This window comes from Lontra canadensis, unplaced genomic scaffold (assembly GCF_010015895.1).
Source record: "Lontra canadensis isolate GAN:19392208 unplaced genomic scaffold, GSC_riverotter_1.0 scaffold3, whole genome shotgun sequence".
NCBI lineage: Eukaryota > Metazoa > Chordata > Mammalia > Carnivora > Mustelidae > Lontra > Lontra canadensis.
Genome location: NW_022630997.1, coordinates 43,575,419 through 43,585,509, shown reverse-complemented (window position 1 = coordinate 43,585,509; position 10,091 = coordinate 43,575,419). Strand labels below are relative to the sequence as shown.

General features: G+C 44.5%; 1 protein-coding gene across 2 annotated transcripts in view; it reads right to left on the bottom strand.

Moving 5' to 3' along the window:
* Window positions 1–127: 127 nt before the first annotated feature.
* ASCC1 (activating signal cointegrator 1 complex subunit 1) overlaps window positions 128–10,091 on the bottom strand; it is a 106,633-nt gene continuing 96,669 nt past the window's right edge. The window contains exons 10-11 of one of the 2 annotated variants that reach the window (XM_032840885.1): window positions 9,418–9,576; window positions 9,043–9,232 (exon numbers count right to left, since the gene is read on the bottom strand). In XM_032840885.1, coding sequence (XP_032696776.1) covers window positions 9,460–9,576 — 117 coding nt within the window. In that variant the 3' untranslated portion in view covers window positions 9,043–9,232; window positions 9,418–9,459. Of the gene's footprint in view, window positions 198–9,042; window positions 9,233–9,417; window positions 9,577–10,091 lie in introns of those variants that run through there. The other variant, XM_032840910.1, reaches the window with a different exon arrangement.

The window sequence follows — 10,091 nt, the reverse complement described above, 5'->3', positions numbered from 1 at the left end:
TCCGCACTCCTCCTGCGGTCTGACTCCGGTGACAGACGGAGAGTGGGTCGCGGCAGAAATGTGACCTGGTTAGGAGATGCACTTGTCTGAAAAAGCCCAGCGCTGGACGCGGAGAGGGAGAGAGAATCAGAGAGGCTGCGCCAGCAGGGGCCGTGTCTGTAACTGTAGCATCAGCATCACGTTTGACATCATCATACCTGGTTTAAAAAAAAAAAAAAAAGAAAAAAAAAAAAAAAAAAAAAAAAAAAAACGAAAACGAAAAAAAAAAAAAAAGGTAGATTTCAAAGGGAAGCGCTAGATGAGAGCGCCAAACGCCAACCAACCGCAGCAGAACCCAGCCCAGCCCAGCACTTACGGAGTTGCAAACCAAGGAATCCAAATCCTGAGATGTCCCTGCTATCTCTCCATGGGCATAGGGCAAGAAAAAGGGCCCCGGGGGGTCTCCCCAGGGAAGATGGGAGTGGGGAGGACACAAATCTCTCCAGTTACAAAGCCAGTAAGCGCAGGTATCTAAAAGGGAATTTGGCCACAGACGCTTTCTGTCTCCCCTTGCGGGCTACCCGGAGGGGCCTGTGCCACAGCCCTGACAGCTGGCTCCTTCCAGTTATGGCTCTGACAGTAATGGGTGGCTTCGTTAAGACAAAAGCCATTGAACAACTGGCTGCCTCCGAACTATTGCTCCCCAGCCCCACATGCTTTTTTCCAGGCAAGGCCGAAGCCCTGAATGGCTGGTAAGAGAGGCAGATGTCCTCCTCTCCAAGCAGCTGTTTCAGGGCTTCACCCCTTTTGTTAGCCCTTTCTAGGGCAACCCTAAAAGGCGAACGTCTGACCATCTCATCTGCCTTGGGGCTGCACGTTTGGAAAAGGCGCATTTGTTCGTGCTTTTGACTTCAACTTGTTTGTAATAAGCCACTGGGGAAGGGGGTTGGAGGGGAGGCTGGTTTTGTCTGAGGTGTTTAGGTTTTTGTTAAAACTGTGACCCTTATCATTGCCTGTGAAAATGTGTTGACATCCCAGCTGGGAAGGCTGGAAGCTGGGCAGTCCCAGGATCAGAGCAGAAACGGGGTGAGGTTTACATTACAAATAAATGGAAGAGGAAACATGGAGAATCTAACAGGACAAAACATAATGAACTCTTGGGACCCAAGCCCTAGATTGTATTTTTATAAAAAGACTTGGTTGCTGTAGTCTTTAAAAAAAAAAAAAAAAAAATCAAAGGCAATGAAAAACATGATCTTAATCGGTAGGAAAAAACACAGGTTAGAAGGTTCATAGTCACCCTGAATCTGGCTTGCCTGGGAATTCTGACTGCATCAATGGCTTGGCCTGGGGTCCCCTTAGGAAAACAGAAAACAATAGCTCCTTTTCCGAGTTTTCTTTTTCCTTTGAGGTTGGATTTAGAGGTGGTGCTGCAGGGCGGCTCTGGCTGTTGATATCCTGGCCTCCCAGTAAGTAACAGCAGCCTTGCCGGGTTGTGTAGCAATACTGTATAATGGGAGAGCAGTTTCTTGTCAGATAGACTGGGGGTGGAAGCCCACTTACCTGCTGTGTTATTCGGCAGGTTCCCTAATCTATTTTCTATCTGTAACAACAATACCATCTATCTCAGAAGAATTCTGTGAAACTCATGCAAAACTATATACTAAGTAGGACAGTGGGCATTTGAAAAATGTTATTTTCTCACATCAAGAAGAGAAGGCTCTGATGCCCCGTGGTTCTCAAGATGTCCTGAAATTTGCCATCTTTTCCCACCATCTCAATCCTAGTCTTAGCAAAGCTCACTGTGTATGTCCAAGGCACTGAGGAAGTAGATTCTAGACATAGCTCTCCCATTCCAGTGCTATCTTATAAAGTCCCTGGTCTTCTAGAATTACCAAAGTTGCCCAATAGTTTGGACAGGCACTGACAAGATGCCCATCAATAAGACAATAGATGTTTCCAGACTTTTTTTAAAAAGATTTTATTTATTCATTTGACAGAGAGAGATCACAAGTAGGCAGAGAGGCAGGCAGAGAGGTGGGGGGGAAGCAGGCTCCCCGCCGAGCAGACAGCCCAATGCAGGGCTCCATCCCAGGACACCGGGATCATGACCTGAGCCAAAGGCAGAGGCTTTAACCCACTGAGCCACCCAGGCGCCCCGATGCTTCCAGACTTTTGAAGGTCAAAATGTTTCCCACACTCCCGGGCAGCTCCTCCAGTGGGACTGGTCTTCTGCAACACCTTCAAGGTGGGTCAGCTGATTTATGCCAGAAGCAAATCAACAAGAGTCCAGGACTGTTAGTTAAGTCCAACAGCAAAGCCAATTTAGGGGAGAGATCCAATTTTCCAGATGACAGGTAAAAGAGTTGTAGAAAATGGTTACCACGTATAAAGAAGAAAAGGTTTTCCTAACCTTTGAGAGAATTCCTAGGTTGGCCTTTTCAAGTGAATGGGCCCAAAAGCTGCTGGGTGTATTTGTTAAATGGTATATATGTTTTATGCATTTTTTTATGTTTGTATTTAGTACCTAGCAATACAAAATGGAGGGACCTTAGTTTCTAAATAAGAGACTTAAATTTAACATCTTTAAAACCACAAAATCTCGTTTCTGGATGACCTCACAAGCATTAAAAAAAAAAAAATGCACAAAGATACTCAATCCAGAATTGTTTATAATAGCCAAACCTGAAAACCAACTCATTGTTAGTCAGAGACCAGCTAGTTAACGTAACATACATACACACAATGAACTATTGCAAAGATATTAAAACTCATGGAGATCTGCATTGGTTTACAACTAAGGTAACCCACTACGTATTCCTGGATGAGAAAAGCTTGTTATAGAAGATCATGTGTAATATGATCCCATTTGGAAGAAGTACGGTAGGGCACAGCAGTTGTCAAGCTTTCTCATCTCGGGGGTCCTTTACACTAAAAAATTATTGAGGACTCCTACCAACTTTTATTTCTACGAGACATATAGACATAGATATCATCTATTGTACTTGAAAATAAAACTCAGCCTGCCCCTAAATTTTGCTGTGAACTAAAACTGCTCTTAAATCTTTAAAGAGACTCTTAAAAAGTGAAAAAATGTTTTAAAATAGCAATAAGGAAACCATTACATATTAACAAAATAATGTGTTTTATGAAACACAGCTACAATCCCCCTCCCAAAAAAATTAGCAAGAAAGGGGGCACTGATTTACATTTACTGTCTGGTTCAAAAGACAGGCGGATTAGCTTCTGCATTAAAACAAGGATATTACGGGCACCTGGGTGGCTCAGTCATTAAGTGTCAGCCTTCTGCTCAGGTCATAATGCCAGGGTCCTGGGATTGATTCCCACATTGGGCTTCCCACTCAGCGGGAAGTCTGCTTCTCCCTCTCACTCCCCTTACTTTGTGTTCCCCTCTCGCTGTGTCTCTATCAAATAAATAAATAAAATATTTTTTAAAAACAACAAGTATACTAGTTTGTTAGGACTGTCATAACAAAATACCACAAACTGGGGGTGGCTTCAACAACAGAAGTTTATTTTCTCCAAGTCCTGGAGATGAGAAGTCCAAGATTAAGGTGTTGCTAGGTTTGCTTTCTCCTGAGATCTTTCTTCCTGGCTTGCAGATGGCTGCCTTCTTGCTGGGCCATATATGGTCATTCCCCTATTCACGCACATGTCTGATGCTTTTTTTCTTTTGATTGTCAAACACCCCTGAAGTATTTTCCTTTCTAGACCTTAACCAGACATTTCACCACACCACTGTTGATGTCACGAAGGCAGCATTCATCCACACTGCAGCCCATGGATCAGGGCAGAGGCAGAAGGAACTACCTCAGTCTGAGCCCGTCTGCCCTGGATGGTCAGTTTCACCAAAATCCTCAGACCCTTCCAATCACCAGGTGCCTTGGTGATGTCATCAACAACCTTCTTAGAAGAAAGACAGGGGTGTGGGGGGGGTGGATCTCAGAGGCCAGGGGTCTGAAGTATCCCTAAAAGCCTCAGCCTCATTTTTACCTGATCACCTCTTTAAGGCCCTATCTCCAAACACGGTCACATTCTGAGCTACTGGGGGCGGGGCAGGGAGGTTTAGGGCTTCAGCATATGAATTCCTAGGGATATAATTCAGCTTGTAACAGCAGATAAAACTGAAAATAGCTAGTAAGAGCACAATAGAAATACTGAGAGCAAACTGAGTTAATGCCTAAAAACATATTACTTATAAACCTGCCAACTTAAAAAATTCTAGAAAACACAAAAACATACAAGCATATATGTCATTAACCATCACAGTGATGATGTCACCATGTCACATAGCCACTGGAAAACTCCACTGTATACTCACGAGAAAATGAGAGTGAAAAAAACATATATCTTGGTGTTTTTTTTTTTTTAAGATTTTATTTATTTAAGAGAAAAAGAGAATGAGAGAGAGAGAGAGAATAAGAGAGGAGAGGTCAGAGGGAGAAGCAGACTCTCTGCTGAGCAGGGAGCCCAATGGGGACTCAATCCTGGGACTCCAGGATCATGACCTGAGCCGAGGGCTGTTGTTTAACCAACTGAGCCACCCAGGCACCCCCATATCTTAGTATTTTTAAGAAAACAGTGTGGACCTCACTCATAGCCCTAAAAGGTTCCCAGAGATTCCCAGGGGTCCAGAGGCCACATTTGAAGAACTGGTGGTATAAACTGTTATGACCTCAGGCAAATCTCTTAACCTCCTTATGCCCCAGTCTATAAAATGAGGATAATGATAATACCAACTTAAGTAGGCTGTTGTAAAGATTAATAAGTTAATACTCAGGGCACCTGGGTGGCTCAGTCGGTTAAGTGGCTGACTTCAGCTCAGGTTATGACCTCAGGGTCCTGGGATTGAGCCCCGAATCAGGCTCCTTCCTCAGCGAAGGGTGGGGGCAATGGATCCGCTTGAGATTCTCTCTCTCTCTACCCCCCTTCCCCCCACTGCTTGCATGTGATCTCTCAAATAAATGAAATCTTAAAAAAAAAAAAAGTTAATATACAAATTACAAATGTGAGCATTCTGCAAATATTAGCTGTTATTTGTGAGACATTATGTAACAATTCGATATGATATGTGCTCAAATGCACAGGGAGTAGTAACCTCTGGATGATGAAATCTGTTCTTTTTCTTTTTTTAAAGAATTTATTTATTTATTTGACAGAGAGAGATCACAAGTAGGCAGAGAGGCAGGAAGAGGGAGAGGGAGAAGTGGGCTCTCCACCAAGCAGGGAGCCCGACGCGGGGCTCAATCCCAGGACCCTGAGATCATGACCCGAGCCAAAGGCAGAGGCTTTAACCCACTGAGCCACCCAGGCGCCCCTGAGATCTGTTTTTAAGCCACCATCTAAACTGAAGTATAAAATACACACTGAAAAGAGCACAAAGCCTAAAGGGTACAGCTGATGACCTGCCACAAGGTAAGCGCATGTGATCTTCTGTTTAAAAGAACACTTTAGGGCGCCTGGGTGGCTCAGTGGGTTAGCCCTCTGCCTTCAGCTCGGGTCATGATCTCAGGGTCCTGGGATGGAGTCCCACATCGGGCTCTCTGCTCAGCAGAGAGCCTGCTTCCCCCCACTCTCTGCCTGCCTCTCTGCCTACTTGTGATTTCTCTGTGTGTCAAATAAATAAATAAAATCTTTAAAAAAAAATAAAAATAAAAAAATAAAAGAACACTTTGGGCACCTGGGTGGCTCAGTGGGTTAAGCCTCTGCCTTTGGCTCAGGTCATGGTCTCAGGGTCCTGGGATAGAGGCCTACATCGGGCTCTCTGCTCAACAGGGAGCCTGCTTCCCACCCCCTTCTCTCTCTGCCTGCTTTTCTGCCTACATGTGATCTTTGTCAAATAAATTTTAAAAATCTTAAAAAAAAAAAGAACACTTTATTAACAACAAGAAAGCTATCAATAAAAACAACCCCGACAGCAGCCCATCCTCTCGCCTGTGGTGTCCTGGAATATCCAGGTTCCCTGGAGGCATCAAGGGAGCATCTGAGAGGTGCTCCTCGCTCAGCACCCTGGTGCTGTGGGGTTCCCTTCCACTCCAGGGAGAGGGCGCGGCACAGGAGTGAAAGAGAACAAGCTTTGGGTCTTTACGAAGCTGAATTCTCAGCAGTGTCCACTCTAGTAAATTCTGGAGCTCACTTAAACATAACCACCACAAAAAGTGACTTTCACATGTTTCCACCATGGGTATGGAGTTTGTCCGGGACTAACTCCTTGTGTCCCCTCCCAAAAAATCAAGATTTTTCTCCCGTGATGAAGTCTCTTATGTAACAACACAGATCTTGTGTGATAACTGCAGTGAGAAACTGTTTTCCCTCCTGCTCTTCAAGGATCTGATGGTGAAGTCAGTGTCTCAAAAAACCGCCTGAGAATGATGGGAGCTGCGATTTAATTTTATTGCAGTGCAGAATGAATTGCTAAGTGATATTATTAAAGGAAATTTGTTTATAAACACAAGTAGCAAATCTTCCAACATGTATCCCACTACAAGTTGGCAGGAGGAGATCCCAAATCTTGGAAAATTACAGCTTACAAGGTTCTAGGAAACACAAAAATACCGAAGTACATTCTCCATTAACCATTAGAGTGAAGATGTCGCTAAGTCATGTAGCCTCTGGAAAAACCCACTGTAGAGTCGTGAGAGAAGGAGAGTGAAAAAGGTAAATTACTTGTGAAAAGTTACTCAGTAATACAATAGGTCCTTAAATGCAGAATTTAGGATTTGGGGGATGCCTGGTTAGCTCTCTATCAAATAAATAAATAAAATCTTAAAAAAAAAAGAATTTAGGATATACAAGGTTACATCTTCCAAAGATAAAACTTAAAAAAAAAAGATTTACTGGAAACACAGGTCATACATCTCTGACATTGAAAATAAGACATTTTTACTTCCTGGGGCCAAGGCTGCCGGGCGGCAGGTGTCGAAAAGAAACCAATAGGAGAGAAATGCTGGGATGAGATGAGGACACCAAGCTCCACTTTTCAGTATGATCCCTTGGAGCACTCCTTCTCACGTGCCATCTAACCTCTGGCAGTAAACGAGGTAAAACCTCAAATAAAAATAAAAAACGAACGTTCCTAGAAGAAAGCATCTGAGGGAGAAACCACCTGCAGGCACTCCTATGTAAGCTCCAGATGAATGATACAGCGATGCTAGGGCGTCCATGAGGGCAGCATGGTGTCCCAACACGCCCCAACAAAGGGGGTCAAGCTAAAACTGTGCGATAATACTAGAGAAAAACACAGTGGCTTTGGTATATGTACTGCCGAAGCGAGCACAAACACAGTGGCTTTGGAAATTCATTTATTCACAAATGATCTGTGCAGTCACACTGAGGAACAAATCCAAGGCAGCCTTAATGCACAGGGTTCAGAAGGAGACTTCTCAAACGGATAGAATCAAAATAAGAGTAAGGAATGAAGGGAAGACAAAGAGGGGACATGGAGGAAGAGGGATGTGAACAGGAGGAGATGAGGGTAAGCCTGAGGCCGGAGCATCCCAGCAGAGCACGTGGCAGGACTGATGGGTCAGGGAAGCTGTGCTGCAAGCCCCCTCCACCCAACAGTCCCCGGCAAGGAAGAAGGAGCTTCTGCACCTGCCCTTGTCCCAGGGAACCCCGCATCCTCCTGCCCCTATCCTCACTGTTTCTACTGCTGTTGCCTTGAAGGAAATATAAAAGAGCCATGATGCCATAATGCCATCAGGGGCGTGGGAAGCCTGGAGGGTAGGGGAAGGTAAGGAATGGGATCCTAACACACATAAAAGGGTGCCAAGTTCAGAAGAGGACAGACCAAAGTAAAAGATAAACACTTTGAGTTATTTTGCTAAAGATAAAATTCTGAGCAGTAAAGGAACTAACAGCAGAATCGCAAAGAGATCCCTCTGCACCCATGTTCACTGAGCACTACATCCACAACAGCCGAGGGGTCAAGGAACCCAAGAGCCCAGTCGTGGCTGAAGAGATAAACCAAACGTGGTGTACATGTACAGAGGAATATCATTTGGCCTTTTTAAAAGGGAGGGAATTCTGACAAGTGCTACAACATGGATAAACCTTGAGGATGTTTTGCTAAAGTGCAGTAAGCCAGTCACAAAAAGACAAATACTGTATGATCCTACTTCCATGGGGTATCCAAAGTAATCAAATTCATAGAGAAAGTAGAAGGGTGGTTGCCAGGGACCTGGGGGAGAAGGAAACGGAGAGTTGTTAAATGGGTATAGTTTCAGATTTGCAAGATGGGAAAGTTCTGGAGATGTTTCAGAACAATGTGAGGACACGTAACAGTGCGGAACTGGACAGTAACAAATGGTTAAAATGGTAAACCATATGTTGTGTGGTTTTTACCATATTAAAAAAGAACTTCTGGGTCGTGATTAAAAGTTAAGGTACAGGGGAACCTGGGTGGCCCAACTAGTTGAGCATCTGCCTTCGGCTCAGGTCGTGATCCTGGGGTCCTGGGATTGAGCCCCACATCAGGCTCGCTGCTCAGCAGCGAGTCTGCTTCTCCCTCTCCCTCTCCCACTCCCCTGCCTGTGTTCCCTTTCTCGCTGTCTCTCTTTCTGTCCAATAAATAAATAAAATCTTAAAAAAAAAAAGTTAAGGTACAGGGACACCAGGGTAGCTCAGTGGATTAAGTGTCCGACTTCTGATTTCACCTCAGGTCATGATCTCAGGGTCGTTGAGACTTCATGCTCAGCGCAGAGTCTACTTGGGTTTTCTCTCTCCCTATCCCTCTGCCCCTGCCCTGCTTGCTTTCTCTCTAAAATAAATAAAATCTTCAGGGCGCCTGGGTGGCTCAGTGGGTTAAGCCTCTGCCTTTGGCTCAGGTCATGATCTCAGGGTCCTGGGATCAAGCCCCGCATCAGGCTCTCTGCTTGGTGGGGAGCCTGCTTCCCCTTTCTCTCTCTCTCTGCCCACCTCTCTGCCTACTTGTGATCTCTCTCGGTCAAGTAAATAAATAAAATCTTTTTAAAAAATAAATAAATAAAATCTTTAAAAAAAAGTTTAGGTCTAAAGGGAAGTAAAAAATCAAACCTTCTAAAAACTGCAGACATTTGATTTAGGTGGAGAGAGTAACAAAACCAGGTCTTTAATTCTCTTTTAAAGTACTACTATGAAAGAGTTTAATGGCTGTAGGAAAATCCATAGGTGTATAAGAAATAACGTGAATCTCAGCTCCAATGGGCTTGAGACGTACATTTCCAGAGGAGACCTTCAGAAAGAAAGGCAGACCCTGTGAAAGATGAACAAGCCATGGGTTACACTACCTTGTGCCCACAGCCACCTTAGCTGACAGTTTGAGGACTGGGGACAACCACGAGAGACCATGGTTTGTGTGGGGAGCCACCCAGGAAAGTCACCATCCAAATTTCTCCCTCCCTCTTCAGTAATTCAAACAGAGGTATTTTCCCTCAGTACCCGGTGAGGATGTTCAACTTCTAGCACTTCCCAAGATCCACCTCAGGAGAAGTCAATTTGCCCACAGGAAGCGTAGTTTCCAAAGCTGTCTACTGTGAACCTCTGAGAGATGTGAATTGAATTGAGCTTCAGGGTACCAAAGTAGAAGTTCTCAAAGAGCTGAAAAGAAAGAATACAAACCCACAATGAATATCCAAAGGAAAATACAGATGAAAATAGCAGCCATCAGATTCTCTTGTAAAAACACTACAACAGGGGCGCCTGGATGGCTCAGAGGGTTAAAGCCTCTGCCTTTGGCTCAGGTCATGGTCCCAGGGTCCTGGGATCGAGACCCACATCGGGCTCTCTCCTTGGCGGGGAGCCTGCTTCCTCCTCTCTCTCTGCCTGCCTCTCTGCCTACTTGTGATCTCTCTCTGTCGAATAAATTAAAAAACAAACAAACAAAAAAAAACCACTACAACAATCCCAACAAACCTCTCGTGCTTTTTTTCAGTGTTTGTTCTGAAAAACGATCCTGGAGAGAAGGGATGAGAGTGGGAGAGGGAAGAGAAGAGAAGCTCTTCTCTCTGGTGCATTTTAAAACCTCCACTGATGAAAGACACTAAGAGGGCTGAAAGGTCAATTCCAAAATTTATCTACTAAGCACCCATGACCAAGAACTTGTAACAAACATC